The 17,474-nt window shown below is 39.4% G+C and overlaps 3 protein-coding genes across 3 annotated transcripts; 1 reads left to right on the top strand and 2 right to left on the bottom strand.

Annotated features, from left to right (window-relative positions):
• Positions 1-306: 306 nt before the first annotated feature.
• LOC104433577 (protein COFACTOR ASSEMBLY OF COMPLEX C SUBUNIT B CCB4, chloroplastic) lies at positions 307-3,393 on the bottom strand. The gene is made up of 7 exons (XM_010046374.3): positions 3,237-3,393; positions 2,873-3,139; positions 2,682-2,755; positions 1,653-1,837; positions 1,453-1,523; positions 1,222-1,305; positions 307-597 (listed from the first exon to the last, which is right to left on the bottom strand). Exons 1-7 carry the CDS (start codon positions 3,369-3,371, stop codon positions 508-510), a joined length of 906 nt encoding a protein of 301 aa, XP_010044676.2. The 5' UTR covers positions 3,372-3,393; the 3' UTR covers positions 307-507.
• Positions 3,394-3,585: 192 nt separating this feature from the next.
• Positions 3,586-6,827, top strand: LOC104433579. The gene is made up of 4 exons (XM_010046377.3): positions 3,586-3,740; positions 3,870-3,984; positions 5,611-5,916; positions 6,281-6,827. The coding sequence occupies exons 1-4, from the start codon at positions 3,637-3,639 to the stop codon at positions 6,398-6,400; spliced, it is 645 nt and encodes a 214-aa protein (XP_010044679.2). The 5' UTR covers positions 3,586-3,636; the 3' UTR covers positions 6,401-6,827.
• Positions 6,828-7,616: 789 nt separating this feature from the next.
• On the bottom strand, positions 7,617-11,316 carry LOC104433580 (serine/threonine-protein phosphatase PP2A catalytic subunit). Its single transcript, XM_010046378.3, has 6 exons — positions 10,850-11,316; positions 9,637-9,751; positions 8,959-9,067; positions 8,770-8,847; positions 8,183-8,374; positions 7,617-8,083 (listed from the first exon to the last, which is right to left on the bottom strand). Exons 1-6 carry the CDS (start codon positions 11,100-11,102, stop codon positions 7,910-7,912), a joined length of 921 nt encoding a protein of 306 aa, XP_010044680.1. The 5' UTR covers positions 11,103-11,316; the 3' UTR covers positions 7,617-7,909.
• Between the last annotated feature and the right edge of the window lie 6,158 nt (positions 11,317-17,474).

The following is a 17,474-nucleotide window of genomic DNA, read 5'->3' as shown; positions in this document are numbered from 1 at the left end:
ACAGAATTGACAAGCAAGGGTGACATTTTCTTCGTGCCAGTGATATATTGATAAGAAGAGAATCAGAAGTAACTACTAACTAGCATAAAAAAAGTACAAGTTGAAATTTTATGCTTTAACTAATTAAACGATGAAGCAGTGGCGGCCTCTATTTTGACATTATATTTGAAGTCTCTCTTGCTTGTCTTAGTAAAATTTTGTCACCGGATGTGGTAATTCAGCACCGAAAACAGTCAATAACCAGAATTTGTGACATTAATATAGATCAGTCATTAGTGCCCAAAATTCGAAGAGACTTTTCTTCTATTATATAAACGCAACCAACTGTTATATCAAATCTTCACTTACCCACATTAAGGTTCGATGCAAAGTGGACTTCTTATATGTTTGAACTTCATTCAATGAAAACGGTTGTTAAACTTCAGTCTCAATTTCAGAAAGAATCTTACCAAGATCAACCAAAAACCAACATTGCATACCCAAGTACACCATTTATTGGTGTGAGAGTCAAAATCTTTCCTGCTTAAGTAGTGCGCTGTCATTTACATATTTTGCAAGTGCCGCATCCAGCTTCTCTCCGATATATGTTATCCATGTCTGAAAGCAGCAAAGTATAATCAGAGTGCAGAACTAAGACCATTACATTATTATGTCTATATATGCTTTAAAAAGGTAAAAACTGAGAGAGTCCTTTGGTCCCAAAGCAACAACACAAATACAAACTCCAGGGCACTCTCTACCCGCATGTATTAACATTACGAACAGTTAGATCCAGTTATTATTAATATGGGTGTCAAAGAAAAGGATGAGCAGGTAAAGAAGATGAAATCAGACAACAAAGTTTGCCTGGGCAAACCCTTGAATGCTGGTTCACCTGACCCAAGGTAATTTAATCCAGGGAAAGGCCGGTCTAATACTTCAACCAAAGATATTATATGGAGATAAACAGAAGAGTTCCACAAACAGATACTACAAACCGCGCTCCACCCAAAAAAAAATAAAAATTGAAGCGAAATATAGACTTCAAGTTCATGCAAATATATCTCAAACACACACGAGGCATCTTCTGCCAAATAAATATATATAATCACAGGTGAGAAAAAATTGTATTTCAAGGCCGTGTTAATGTTCCAGATATATACGTCACTAAAGCACAGATGAGCATTGGCCATCTGTTCGTATAAAACAGATAGAGAAGAAATTTAGAGATGCAGTGGATACCTGATCAGATGTAGTGAAGCCCCTGATTGTGTCACCGCCAATTACCGCAATCCCTTTGTCTCCAAGTGGTTGCAAGATCACTGCCTGGTTAAGTCAAAATTTGATTCAATTTTCAATGCAATAAACAGACAAAAACTTTCACTGTCTCCACTAGTCCAAATGTTAAAGTTTAAACATATGAAAGATATCCAAGCATAAAAATTTATGTGCTCATAAATCAATTAGTTTCACCTGAGTGTTTGTGGGCAAAAAAGGCAGCTCAGACCTCCCAGGATAGAGAGATAGGTTGGCCAGGTAACTCTCTGGAAATTATAGTAAAACAACAGTCAGCTCATTCTATGCATATGATAGAATGCTTCTCCTCTTGAAATTGTAGTAAAATAAGAGTCAGATGACCGATTAAAGAAGAAGCATCCCCAAAAAGTACTCACGAGCTTTTGAATTTATGATGCCTTGATAAAGAGATCCTTGCATCAGTTTATTTGCATCCACATCCTCTGCTTCACCATCATTAGCAGATGATCCAGCTGCCATGCCAATTTGCATGATGCAATGGCCATCATAAATAATGACCAAAGACCTGCAACATGTCACTGTAGACAGCGATTCCCATACCCTGAGAAGGAACAGTTTAAGATAAAACAGAAAATCTAATGATGCAAGAGGAACAATTTATTCCTCTACTCAATCTCTTTCAAATCCAACTCCACAGCCCATTCATGTATAAAATCAAACATGGTGATATAGACACAGTGCTGGCATCTAAAAGGCACAAGCAGTCTTCAAAGAAGTAGAAAATGCCACCTACAAGGCTACAAGTATACTGCATGAAGGCACATACTCATATGAGAAAATTATATTGATGATGAATGCAACTTGTGAAACCAAATTAAGATGCAACCGGATAGTGACGTGGCTCTTAAACGTGAGATCCCTAGGATAAACTCTCAAACAAATTGGATCCGCAAACTTCTTTCTCCAAAAACCTGAAAATTGGAATTGGATTCAAAACCTATATACAACCACTGTCTTCTGCAGAATTTGGTCAAGTAACACAAGTCCCTGATTGATGCTTTTTAACAACACCGCATCAACAATGAGAAACCAGGCCATTCATTCAGTTTATCGTTCAATTTTTTTCTCTTCGCCTTCATACTTAGAGAGATATTCTGCACAAGTACCAAGCAATTCACTTGACATTCATACGAATTGAGAAAGCACCACGCCACCAGAATGCAACAACATTGAATGCATGATGTGCAGTGATAGGTGAGATTTCTAGTTTTAAGTCTGCAATTCAGGAAGTGAGCATGGCAGGTGATACAGAAAGAGCAGCTTGTAATGATAAATACAAGTTCACATCCGCAAGAGCTATGGATATTCAACAAAGCGCCACTGAGTAAGTAGTGTCATGATATATCAAGAATATGAATGACAAAATTGCAGTGAGAAGTATTCACCATAACAACTCGGACACTACTGATTCCGGCAAGTCCGCACGTATTCTCCTGAATTCCACACCCAGCGGCTCCACCTGAAATCAAGCTCAAAACTCACGCGAGATACGCACCCGTCACGGATATCACATAACGGACTGAATTAGCTGCCGGAAGGAGCCAAGACAACTTATGGAATGGAAGATATAGCTCACCGCAGATACAGATTTCGGCCTAATAGACAACCAGACGAGGCCGGCCAGTACATTGGTGACGGCGAGCCCGAGCGTCAACAAATCCGCTCTCGACTGCGAACTGCTCGCGTCGGCCACGGGGGCGATGCCGGAGACGGCGCGATTGAAGAGCACGGCCAGCAGCGACGCGCCGCCGACGTAGATAGGCAGGCTCCGGACGGTCCCGTCGTTGTTCGGGACCCAGTCGGCGACGAGATCTCTCTTCGGCTGCGGTCCTCTGTACTGTCCCTGCGCTCGGAAAAACACGAACGCAGAGCATATGAATAACGGACGCGAATCGAAGGATCCTGCGCACGAGCGAAGCGGTGATGGGAGGCGCCTGTACCGGCGGGGACGACGAAGCCCTGACGGATCGCAGGAAAGCGGGTCCCGGACGGCGGCGGTGGAGGCGGAGGCGGAGGCGGAGGCGACGGGGGTCGGAGGGAAGGAAGTCGCGGAGGAGAGCAGTTCCCGCTTCCATTGAACGAAAGAAAAGTTTCTTTTGTCGGAGCGGATAAACTATTTCTTTTTCTCTTTATTTTTGCATTTTTAAGTTTTTCTCCGTTAAAAAAAAAGGGGAATAAAAATAAAATGAAATGGATAGTGGGCTTTTGCAATTCATTGTGGGCCGAAATTTGTGGGCCTTTTCGTTGAGAGAAGAACTTATATTTCTGAGAAAAAGAGAAAACGAACGGAACAGAGCGAGAGCAGAGAGAATACAGAGGACAAGCGAAGAAGAGAGATCCATGAAGTCCCGGGAATCTCCTCTCCTCCTGCTGAGCCTCGCTTGCTTGATCTTCTCGTCGCTTCACGTTCCGGCGTCTTGTCAACGCTCTTCAGGACGACCCAGGTAAGCCCCCGAGCTCGAATCTCCGCATCGCGTGTGTACGCGGTTCATTACCTTTCGTGGAAGATTCGAGCAATTGAATTGGAGCAAGTTGCTGAAGACGCGATTTTCATCCTTTTTTCTTTTTGGTAGGTCGATCGTCGCGCGTCGAGCTCTCCTCAGCTTCAAGGAGACTCCAAAGGGTGGTAACACCTCCTACGATTGCTCTCCTTCTGGGGCTTGCGTTCCCTGCCTTTATTCCGAGAAGGTTTCTCTCTTTTTTCATCATTTCCTTTGTTTTTTCCACAAGAACATTTCTTTTATAGTGTCCCTTATGAGTTGTTGTTGAATTGATATGGCTTAATTTGTTCTTAAACTGCTGTAATAGTAAACCTTGCCAACAAAGTTCCCCAGATTATGTTTTTTGGTAATTTGGTATAATTATTCTTATGTGCGCCTTGTTATTTTAGGTATGAACCTCAACAGTCACATTGCCCAAACTTATTTGGATTTTGTTGCCGAGTGTATGGGGACTTGTTAAATAATCAAATCAGGAAAATTTGTAGTTCTTGTGATATGTGGAGTCGGTGCTTTGGAAAGAGAAAAAGTTTATGGGGACACTCATTGACCAGACCCATCATACTTTTCTTTTGTTTTGATTCTTGCTGATGGTGGAGTGCTGGCAAAATCTTTATAGCTTAAGGGCCAGAATTAGTTGCCCAGGAAAGATAATGTAACGAGCCAAGGCGGTGTCTTGTGGAACTGCAGCTTCCATTCAATCAGGTAGACGGTGTGGACATGATATGCGACAACTAACAATTTAAGTGTTCTCAAGGGTGTTAAGAAATCAAAATATTAGATTTAAGAAAATAATCATTGTTTAACATGAGAACCATCCACTCAATGAGTTTTCGGTGCGCATAACGATCTGCCTATATATCTAGTTTGGTCTACTAACAGACTAATAGATTCACATATGCTTAGCTACTTTCAATTTTGTTTCTTCAGTCGGCACCATAAAAATGCGAATTTGTTACTTACAGGGGAGAAAAAGGCGTAGGGTTTTTAGAACCTATTAACAGATTAGTCTGTCTACCTAGATTTTTCTTTTTTCTTTTTTTCTTATTTTTGGGTTGAATGTCTACCTGAATTTACCTGATGTCTTTTGGTTGAAATTTGACAGCATCGGACATTGGATTGCTATTGCCAATTTAGGAAATCAATGACTCGAAATTTCTTAAAGACACATGAATAGGCATTTGAGAAATGGCTATGGATCTCTCGAAATTTCTTAAAGACACATGAATAGGCATTTGAGAAATGGCTATGGATCTTGTTATCTATTCTTTGTTTATTAGTTAAAAGCAATTTGCTGCTTAAAAATTGCAGATAGTATTTTTACTCCTTATCCGTGAATTCAATGATTAACCTTCAGCATATGCCAACAGAGCTCCTTACAAGCTTCTTAAATTTTGGTTCTGCTTAGCCAATATCCTCTTCTTTTCATCATGGTGTTATTAAAACTTCTGAGTGAGATTTTGCTTGTGTTATGGGGCGAAAGAAGTTTTTATGTAAGCATATATGAGCTGCAGAGGCAAATTCTGGAATTTGATGTAAGCACCTACTGTGTTTAAACATTTGGAACTTTCAGCAGGTCCGAGTTCTTTTATTCAGATTCTGGCTGGTAAATTGTCAAATCATTTTATACATAGTTTAGCTTCTTTTGGATTGAAAGGTCTTGGCAGTGAACCCCTATTATAAGAGTTGGATGAGGAGTAAGCTTCTGGTATCAGCATATCTCTAAAATTAATGAATTACCTTAGCTTGCCTATTGTCTTTTGTCATTTCATGGTAAAGTTCTAGCCATTTTTTAATTGCCATTATCTTCTTGTAGAAAGATGAAAAGTATCGCTGCAGTGAGACCAGCTATCGTATCCCTTTGAAATGTGTAGAGATAGGGAATAGTAATGTTGTTAGTGGCAAAAAATCTCATAGTGGGCGCCTGGCAATGGAAACCTTTCATAAGAAAGTAAAGGGACTTGATATGCTGCATGAAGATGCTGAGCCTACTAAGTCGATGAGTGTCAGAGCTTTACTGGATGACTCGTCCAAATCCAAAGCTGGGCCAGGAGAATACATCACTTACAGAAGCTGTATACCAGCTTTAAATGAGGAGAAGTTGTCAGTCATTGGGTTTGAGGTACGTGATGTAGTGATCTTTTTCTCTTATGATTATGGTTGCTGGTCAGAGAAATTGCTGCTCCAGCCTCAGCCATGTACGTTGTGTTGCGACACGAAGTGTGATGAGTTTCCATTTTGACTTTCCGTGGCTGCAACCAAGTCCAATAAAGTTTGTTCTTCACGTCATACAAGTTGCACGCAATTCATAATTTCGCACATTGGCATTACCATTTGATGCATTTAGAGGCTTTAAGGAGTTATAGATTGATTAGGTCCGGAGTCTCAGATGTGCATGCGCATTCAGTACATATGCATAAATGAACATACGGGATTTTCTCAAGCAACTTCGGTTTTGATGCATATCCATTTCATTTCTTTGACAGGTCATCCTATTATGTCTGTTACTTGTGAGCGGCTCATTTATCTACCTCAGGAAAAAACGTTCTGTCACTACAATGCCAGGGGTTGCAGGAGTAAGGATCCCAACAAATTCTAGATTTTAGGTCACATAGTTGGTGGCATCTTGAGGTGTGTCCCGTAAGTAACTGACATGTCAAAAAGTGCATGCAAGTTGCATGTGATTTTTGTATGCACTTGGAATTGCTGATGGCAGGTCTTTGTGTGATCTGTGAATCATTCGACATAAGGGAGGGGAACATATTGCAAGTGGTCATTCTTTCAGATTTCGTCCAGTCTTTTGAGCATGAGGAGACAGTAAGCTGGCCAAACGGAAGGGTATAATAATAGTGCTTTGAGGCAATTTTACGTATTCTCTCCAGTTTTCTGTAAGTTCTTCCAGCTTTCACTTTCTACACTGTAAACCCTTGTAAAGATGAAAAGTGCTCGATTGCATATGCATTCGTGGTTTGGACCTGGAATACTATGAAGCTGACTTGTTGAGAGGAATTTTTGGCTGCCTTTTCTTTTCCAGAGTTCTGACTTTTTATGTCTGTTTCTCTTCATTCTTCTCACTCGGGTAGCCAACGGAGATCTACTTCCAATGAGACAGATGTAATGCATCACACGGCATCACGACTACAGGTTTTTATTTGAATTATCCGAAAATCACCGAGTGCATCACCATTTCCTCCTGCTTGCTCATTTTCACGTTAAGCATCTGGTATGCTGCTCAAGATCGCTGGTGTAAAGGAACAATTTCAAGGGACGGTCCCTCTTGAACTTAACCGTCTGAAAGGAAGAAAGGCTTAGTGATTTTGTGATTAAATTTCATCGACCTCTCTCATGTAAGCGAAGAGCTAAACCAGAATTCTGAGTTGTGATCAGAGAGGGGGACATCCACTGCGTCGGATAAACTCGTAAAGAGCTTTAGAGATGGCAATAATGATGAGTCATCACTCGCATTCAAGAAGATTCAGCATCATTAAGAAAGGCACGCAGCAGCCTCTGAAGATCAGTGGATAGTCTTCTAACGTTCTAACCGTAACCTGATGTCCAACTCGATCTACGTTGGAAGTCCATCAGATATGAGAACTGGAGTAATCTAAAGAACCAGTCAACCATTGCATGCATCATCATGTCAGATATGCTCATCTGCTGTATAGACACGTTCGGATCCACAAATTGCAAAAGATAGCAGCGGACGAAGAGTTTCGTTGAAGAGTCCCTGGCCATAAAAAGCTATCTGCTCGGCCAATCTGGAGAACACAAACCCAAACCCAAACCCGAATCCGAATCCAAAGCCGCAAAGGAGCACGTATGGAAAACAAAAGACCTCAAAATTTTGCTTTCTACCTTCAAATCATCAAACACATCACAAGGTATTGTGTTATTTCTGCTACCTACTCTCACTAAATATACAAGGAAATAGAAAGGCAATTAGTGCCTTCTCTCTCTGTTCTTCCTGAGTGTCAACAAGACAGCAGAGCATACTCAAAACAAAAGAATGAAATTGACAATCACCCTCAATTTAAATAACAAACTCCTCTTTCTTAAAGCACATCTACACTGATATGGCTGTGAACCGGCATTACAAACTCGCAAATTTGTTGAAATTACAAAAAATAATCAGGAGTCTTGCGTGTGGTGTCAGGTTCGATCTGACGCGGAGCAGGGTCAAACTGTAGAAAATTCTGGTCCATGTTCTCTCCAATCTCCAATATTGCAGCCATATTACCACATCGGTAACAGTAGTTTGGGGCGCTGAATACTGTCACCACATTCTTCTCCTAAAAGGAAAAAAGAATATCCAAAACTTTAGATAAATGTCCCAGGATTGTTCTGGATTTCAACCAAAAAGGGAAGTAGTTGTGCCCTAGTTCACAGACCTGACACCAATTGTATCCTTCCATAACAAGCTGGTGGGCTCTTGAAATCAGAGTGAGACCATTAGTATGATTGAAATTAGCTGCAATATCCTGTCCAAACGTATAGCCAGCACCTCGTGGAGATATGCCCCACCCACAGCGATCGTCTGGATCAGACCACAAGAGGTCACACATTGGCCCTTCATGCGGAACCTACACTCCACGCACAGCTGAGTAAGATGGCAGCTTACCCCCTCTGATAAAACCTTTTAAAATGCTACACATTATTTGAAAAGAAAACCTTAGATGTTGATTTTATGATGAGGATAGCAACTCAACGAAATAAAAGATGTATTTGCCAGTGCCCACTACCAACCGTCAAAACCACCAATCAGAACAATTACTGTCTTGTATTTCGAAATCAGTCAGAAGTTGACAAGCAAAGTAAATTGGCAGTTGCACTGACAAACTCCAAAGAATTCCAGGTGCATAAGACCCTTGTCAGACTACAAGTCCAAAACAGTATCTTCCTCTATTCTCTCAAACATGGGCATAAAAGAGAATAAGTGCAGGTTTATACTGACATAGAACAGTGGTCCAAAACATACCTCTTGTATGCGGTCCAAAGCTCGAATGTTATCCAAAGTATCCAAAGAAGGTGATAAACCTCCATGCAAACAAAAGATCTACAACACAAGAAGAAGCATGATCACTCAGAATCCACATTAGTGATATATATTTTCCATTTGTAACATCATTGATAATGTTACAAAGTAATTTGAAGGTGTATCCAATACCTGACTCTCAATGAGGGCAGTGAGGGGAAGATAATCAAATAAGTCAGTGAAATACTTCCACACATTTGCATTTCCGTATTTTCTTAAACATTCGTCATAGAAACCATACCTGAAATTGGCAATAAGAGATACATAAGATAAAAGAGAAATCAAAGGCTAAGTTGATTACAGCAAGTTCTACATTTCTCCACTTTTCAAATGTCACAGGACAATGCTTCCTCCAAAATCAAATTATAGGAAAGTAACATCTATCTTAACCAATGAATATACACAGAGACAGCCATAAACTACTTAAGCCCCAAGCCTGTGACAGGCAATAAGTGGGATCGATCATATGAATCCCGTTATGCCATTGCACTTGATTCTATATCAAGTCTTAATAGGCAAAGTTTAAGCATCAAGTTCGAACTGAACACTTGATCATATTACAGTTGCCCACAATTTACTTGGCCACTTACTAATATATCATCCAATGGGGAAAAATGTCTTCAGAGTTTATGTTAAGATATACACTTTTTTCCCCTCAAAATAAGCACACATATTTATCTGAAAACACTAAATGCATAACAATAAGTAGGTTATTAGTCATATAAATCAACTGCCATGTGCTTCTTACAAGGCAAATGTTAAGTTCTTAACGTCATAATACAAAAGATGCACTCAAAACTACAGTCTTACACTTGAGTTATTTGCCGGCTCTCATGATTTCCTCTAAGGATTGTGATTCTATCTCTATAACGAACTTTCAGAGCAACTAAAAGAGTGACAGTCTCCACTGAGTAGTACCCTCGATCTGCATTAATGTAATCAACAGGATTAGATAATGCACTTTATACCATTAATCCTTATGAGAAAAAATATGCATTTGACTCCTTAAAAAATAATCAAACAAGTCTAAGAGAAAAGCACTCACAATCAGGAATTCAGTATCACTCAAGGCTACTGATTACCAAAAAAAGATCTACATACTCTAGAAAAACTTTCACGCCATTAAACCCAAACCAACACCATAATCTCTGCATTTGAGAGTTTCTATTTTCTCTTGCTCCGTATATTGACTTGTCAATCCCAGATATGCAATAGTTGACAAATTCAAGCCAGAATTTGCAAGATAAAAAAATAAAATAAAAAGTTTTATGACACATGGGTATGAAACAATGCAGAGGAGAAAGAGAAAGGAATTTAGAACATGCGGATGAGGGAGGTGGTGAGAGATAATTTAATCTTCGATGTGCTTGCATAATATGGAAAGACAGTTTGGAGTATTATTCTAGATTGTACATCATTTGGTACAAAGAAAACCTCGGATATTGCTCTAAAAGAAGAACTTAAGTCTTCTGTCTCGGTTTCCAGGGATCATTATCTATTGTTTCGCTGAACTGAGATGGTGTTGGTGCTTCTTGCAGTAGACCAAAGCATCGATCAAAAGAGGAAAATCTTGCCCACTTGCTAACAGCTTCCCAAAAAAGTCCACCATCCTTCTCAAAGTGAGTTAAGTTGTTCAATGGAGATAATAAATGAATCATTGATGCCACCACATCGGCACTCTAAAGACATCCCGGGGGGGAACACGCAGAACTCCATAATTGCAAACCTAAGCCATGCCATTTCCATCAAACGAAGAGCTTCATTTCATGCCACCGCCATAAGCTCCGTGGACCTTAATCTAGTATTGGAACAGAAAACCCCAAGAGCTCCCGTAGTTTCAGCACAAATCCCAAATACCAAATTAGCATGACCACTAAGGCTCCAAAAAGACGAATTGCAACGGAGCAACGTCGCCAATCCTAGCCGCAGATTCCACTTCATCGACGCAAAGAACTACCGAATTGGTTCCACATAGACAAAATCGAAAGCCGGTCGAGTATACAAAGATCAGGCTGAAACTGACCTACGTAATCGCCCATGAAGAGATAATTGGTGTCGGGCGCGTTGCCTCCTATCCTGAACAGCTCGATTAGATCGTAGAACTGGCCGTGGATGTCGCCGCAGACGGTGACGGGGCACTTGACCGGCTGGACGTTCCACTCCTCGACCAGGATCGCCCTGGCCTGATCGCAGAGCGTCTTGACCTCCGCCTCCGAGAGCGGCTTGCACTCCATCAGCTGCTCGATCTGGCGGTCCAGATCCGCGTGCGACGGCATCGTTCAGCGGCAGCAGCGGCGGATCGCGGGCGGGCGGGGGTACGGTTCGGACGGGAGACGGTGGATCGATCGGTCGGACGGGTTCGCTCCGCTCTGCCGTCGCCGCGCTCAACCGAATCGAACAGAAGCTCCGTTGAGAGCTCGGAACTAGGGTTTGAAGACGGAAGAGGGAGGAGGGAGGAGGGGCCAAAACGCGGCGTTCGGGGGTGCCGAACTTGTTTTAAAAATATCTTTCCTTTTGAGGCTTTCAACATTTAACTCTCTAATTTTTCTCCTCTCCCTATGTGGTTATCCTTTCTTTTCACCTGCGATGGAGATGGAAACATGTTTTTCTCCTGGAATTTTGTTAACTGACAAGTTCCCCCATGAGGAAAAAAATAAAAAAACTAACAACTTTCAACACGAGTTAAATGAAAAATAAAATATCAAATGTGAAGTTACGCATTATCTGGATCATGCTTATCTAAATGATTATTATTCAAGTCGCATGTTAGGATGCGCAGTAAAAACCTAATATCTTTATTAGGAAACTAAAGACGTTGTTGCTCTAATCCAATTAAGTTTATTGAGAAATAAGGAGTGCCATTTTCACCTTCAATTAAGGAGTTAGTTCTGAAATTTTACCCCCGAGATAATCATCAAATGTCGAGCCACTTCTATTTAGACCCCGCCTATCCAAACAATTAATTATGATACCACATGTTGGGATGTGCGCTGAAAACCCATTACCCTTATAGGAGAGTTATCAATAAGCAATCCAAGTCTAAGTCTATCAACATATCCGATTAGACCCAATAAGTTCGAGTTAATGAGTTATGACTCACGTTACACCACATCCTCAATGCAAGACTTCCTTTGCATGCACTCTGGCACGTGCACCCTTGATGGATTATGTCTAATAGGCACCTCTTGGACACTTATAGATAAGAATTTATTGAGTGTTAGTTTGGTGCCTATGCAATGCATGGATACCTATTTGCTTTAATTTTTTAATCCAAAAATAGAATCAAAATAAGTAATTGTATTTTAGCAATATTTTAAATTGAAATATTGTTAACCGAATTGGAAATATAGAAATGTTTCCAATTTTCATGTCTTCAAATTCCAACCGATATATAAAAAGAAGAATTCGAAGAAAGAAAGAGAGAGGTAAAATATAGATAATTCAACTGTTAAATGACATATATAGAGAATTTTTCATTAGATTGTTAGATTTCAATCTAATCACCCGATTGATGCACTTTGATTGGAATTCAATCGTCTTTTCGATGAAATGAAGGTGAAATGACGACACAACATGCAAGAAAACTGGTGACACGTCTACCATGTTGGAGTATACTAGAAAATCGATGGGATTCCCAAGTAAAGTGCATCAATTGCACGGGGTGGGGATGACAATTTCGGTTGGTAAGGTGATCGCAGCATGGCGGGCAGCGATTGGCTGGGGCCGACGTCGAAAGTCCATAAAGGCCGATGGAAAGCAGATGTGGCCGGAGAATCTTTTCTCTTATGTATGTCCTTAGTCAAACGTCGGAAGGAAGAAGGAGACTTTTCCAATGTTGTTTTTCTCCTCCAGGGGCTCCCCCTCTGGTCAAGACTCCAAATCAGAAAGACAGCGATGTTTGTCCAATTAGTGGAGCTTGCCTCCCCTTTTAGACATCTTCGCGCGCCCACCTAATGCCTTGGCAGTACTCATTCAAGATCGAATCTGATACTTCTACCAAGACGCTGCTCAATCGAGTCTTCTTTTATCTATTTTTCATTTCTTTTTCTTTTTTTGCTGGAACAATTCAAATCGAGTTATAACTACAAAAGTCAGGGTTTCCATCAAAATAAAAGGGAATGTACTAATGTTGAAAATAAAACGTATATGTCAACGTGTTATTACTAGTTCCGACTTAATCATATGTCGAATTACAAAATCCATTACTTTATTTAAACCGGGATAAGTTGCACCGAGTATAGAAGTTTTGATTCCATACAAATCGTTGACTATCTAACAACGATATCTTTCTTAAATTAGGAGAAAGATTATTATTCTTTTTTTTTGGGGGTGAAAAGATGTCAAGAAAATCATTTTTAATCTCCACGAATTTCATTTTTATAAGAATAAAAGACCTGTTGAACAATAGTTGTTGACATTAAAAAAGAAAAAGAGTAGATTCGGTGTCTCTATTAATAAAATGATCTTTTGGTTAATTCGATTATACAGGCCGTTGACACAATTATATGAGGTGCTCCAATATTTTTGTCTCATCTTAGAAAAAATTCAATGGCACCATGATTCTATGTAAGTAGCCGATGTGACAATCATCTATTCACTTAGACCCATTTGACGTATATCCATTCACTCGGGATCAAATTAAAAAATTAAAGAATGATTTTTCTCTCTCTTCCTTTCCTATCTACAGCCACCTCGGATCCCACTCCGCACCTTTCCCATTGTCGCCACAGGCTGAGTTGCCGCCCCCGCTAGGCCCGCTAGGCTGACCATTGTCGTGTGTCCAATTCGAGCCACCCCCTCCAATGTCTTTATGATCGGCTCTGTCTTCCTAAGCATGGCCCCTAGTCCTATGTTTTTCTTTATGCTATTTGAACCCGCAAACGTTGCCCGTTGCGGCAGCTCTTCCATGGCCACTGGGATCTTGACCTCGCCTTTAAGGCTTGTAGTCATGGACGAGTCGGTATGGCTGACCTGGCGCCATGTCTCTAAATATAGAAAACCATTCAAGCTAGATAAGGATCAATGGCGTCGCTAACTAATTTGGCATCGAACTTTGCCACTGGCAACGAGCTCCAGGGCAACGTCAGTCGGATCACAAACAATAGCGGGTTTATAAAGAGGGGGATGCTAGAGGGTGGGGCGGCGAAAGAAGGTATGATGGAGGGAACTCACGGCTTGTCACGAAGGTCACGTCAGGATGGTGGGCGTCGAGAACGGAGGTCACGGTGGCTCAAGCGGTGGAGAAAATTAAATTGGATTCTCAAGTAAACGTGGCCGGATGCTGTGGATGCAGGAGGAAGAGAGAGAAAAATTTGATTTTTAATCAATTTTTATTTGATTCTAAGTTAATTGATACGTGTCAATTTATAAGTGGATCTGAGTAAGTAGGTTTTTGCTGCATCATAGTACTTAATATTATATCGTGACAGACATTAGGAGGGTGTGTCAGATCACGTGAGTAGACATAGGGCATCACTGTCCAGAGGTGGGAAAAACATTAAAAAAATATATTATATTAAAATAATATCCAAGTGACTATAGACCATATGAAACAATAAAAATAATATCAAAACGGATATTACTAAGGATTAATACTTTGAAAAATTCAAAATCGATGCACGTGTAATAAATTTACCCCAAATTATTATTATTATTATTATTATTATTATTTTTGTGACCTAGGAAACCTGCACACCGTATTAACACGAACAGTCTGAAAGACTGGGATAACGGGGGATAAACCCTAGGGACAACATGTTCTAGCTACCACACACGTGCCACCGGGTAAATTACCCCGCGACGCTTGGGAATTGAACTCCTCCCCTTGCGTTAGGGGGAGAAGCTCTCCGCCAGCAGTGCCACCTAGGTGGGTGGTCCCAAATTTTTTCTTTTTTAATCATGAAAAACCCTAAATTTGTACATTTATGACAAATTTACTCTAAGTGATTATAAAAAATCCAAAATTGATATTTACCCCAAACTAATTTATATGACCGCCAAAAACCCTTAACTAGTACAATAAATATACTCAAAAATTACAAAAAATTTATAACAGTGACAAATAGAGAGTAAAATTTCAAACCGGTACACTAATTTTATTCAACTTAATAATTTGACAATAAAATTTAACGAAAACTAACGGAGGGTAAATTTATCACAAGTATATCAGTTGTGGGTAAATTTGTCAAGTATGTACCAGTTTAGGCTTTTTTGTGATCAAAAAACTAGTTTAGAATAAAATTATCACACACCACCCACGAGGGTGGCTCCGCTGGTAGGCTCTAGGACTTCCACGCTGGAGGCCGAAGTTCGAAGCCCCTGCAGGGAGGCAGGTGAAGACACTTGGCGACTTATCCGGGGTGTGTGGGTGGTGGTTTCCTAGGTGCCTCCCCAGGGGTTTACTCCCAGCTGTCGGTTGTGCAGGGTTCCCCTAGGTCACAAAAAATAATAATAATAAATAAAATAAAATAAAATTATCACACGTGTACTAGTTTAAGGTTTTTTGAGATATTAGCCCTATTGCTAAAGCTGGAACAAAATGTGGAAAAGAATCTAAATAAAAATATACTCGATGAAGTAAAGGCAACGTTATGACCAGAAAAAAAAAGGGTAACGGCAACACATAAAAAATTGTGAACGAAAGATTATGATGATTTTGCAAGAATTCTTGTGTTGTTCACATTTTATATATTCTCTAAGATAAATATTTTAATCATACAAAAGAAAAACACCTATAATAGTGAAATACCATTAGTGAATTGATTTTATCAAATATTTTTTATGATTTTAAACGAGTGAATCACTTATATAGTATCGACAGGAATTGCGTAGAAGCACCATCAATCACGGGAGGATATAGAAATGATAAATTTGGCATCAATTTTCCTCTAACAAATCGAAGTAATCGTAGCCACATAGAACCATATTTATGCTTATAAAGAGATTCTAAATGTGATAATGGATTATTCATGTTTTCGCTAACCACATAAATATCATTTCAAATATAAAATTTTATCATTATTACCTAAATAATTATCGAATTGTGGGGGTGACAAAGCTGTGTTATGATCCAACTTATTTAATAGACTAAAAGACTAGATTCCCAAGATCATAAAATTAACTAGACTAATTTTCTAGACCTAAACAAAGAGCACCGTAATTTGTCATTTATTTGTGAAAAAATTGGTTTTGTAAAAATCGAGTCGCGTTGCAAAGAGAAAACAACGTCAACGGACATGCCATTCAACCGGCCCAGCCCTGTCGAATTTCAAGGGGGGTTCGGCCTGTTGAATTACAGTCCGGCCCTACTTTCTCTTAGTAATTTCGTTCGCCTGTCGTAGTAATTTAAAGCGATAAGTAACTATTGCCTAATTACAACAAAAAGGAACTATCACCAATTTTAGCTGAAACTGTCATTTGTTTGGCTCGATATAAATTGTACGAATTATGCAAACACCTCCCGAACTCTGTTGGAAGAAAAAATGGATTGCCTTTGGAAATTATGCCAAAGTACGAAGAAAATTATAACAGAGAAGCAATTGAGTTACAACCAAAAAAAAAAAGAAGAAGAAGAAACAATCGAGTTGTATAATTTTAACTGGGGTTTTTATTAAAGACTTTAGTTGTTCAGGTTCTTGAGCAAAACACCATTGCTAATGAGCTAGGCATACATATCATCGGATTATAAGAATGATGGATATTTCGAGACATTTATTAAATATAATAATTAAAAGGGAGAGTTATTGCTTAGATAGCTAGGGCAAGAGGTTGCATGACGATGATGACATGTTCCTATTTGTGTGCCTCACGCGTGCCAAGAGTCGGGTCCCATTAAATGAACGATTATCAGGAATTCGATGGATAGAGTTACCCATTAGTCAAAAAAGAAAGATAGGAATCCCACCTTTGTTGAATTTACCGTTAAACCATCCGGTGCTTAAACCTTGAAAGTATATTAGGGAAAATTCGTGGTTTCATGAAATCCTATATGAATTCCGTTATGGATTGATTTGGTAGATTGGTGTTGGCCAATAATATTTCTCGCAAGACAATATTTAACCCTAAACTTCTCATACAAATTTTACAAATTTGGTTTGATGAATCCTTCATTCGAAATCATGAGATTAGAAGAATCGTAGACAGTCTACCGATTATAAGTAAATTAAATAAATACAAAAGATGCAGATAAATATTTTTAAAGTGGCATGAGATGAATGTGCACATGTGGAAATATTGAAATATAGATCTTAAATGAAGAAGACAAACATGTTCTAGCATCTCTCGGGGTATGCATTTCTTAGGGATAAATGCATTGTAAGTCTTGTTATAAAGATGAAATCAAGTCTTAGAATTTATTAAAATTACAATCAAGTTTTAAAATTTATTAAATTTATGCGGCGATTCTTCTTTGTTAACTTTATTTAACTTGGCTAATAAAAAATATTGACGTAACTTTTTTATTATTAGCAAAAAGAAAAAGAAAAAGCTACATCATTATGATCCAAATCTAATATATAATATAAATTTTATTTAAATTAAATTAAAAATAAGGTAAATTATATTAAAAAAAGGAGCGAGGGTCGCCGGCCATGCCCTGCCATTGCATGCCCTTCAAGTGATGGTTGGGCGATGACGACTAAGGTTGCGGG

The sequence above is a fragment of the Eucalyptus grandis genome, chromosome 2 (assembly GCF_016545825.1).
Source record: "Eucalyptus grandis isolate ANBG69807.140 chromosome 2, ASM1654582v1, whole genome shotgun sequence".
Lineage (NCBI taxonomy): Eukaryota > Viridiplantae > Streptophyta > Magnoliopsida > Myrtales > Myrtaceae > Eucalyptus > Eucalyptus grandis.
The sequence above is the reverse complement of the archived record's forward strand: the minus strand, read 5'-3'. Positions and strand labels throughout refer to the sequence as shown.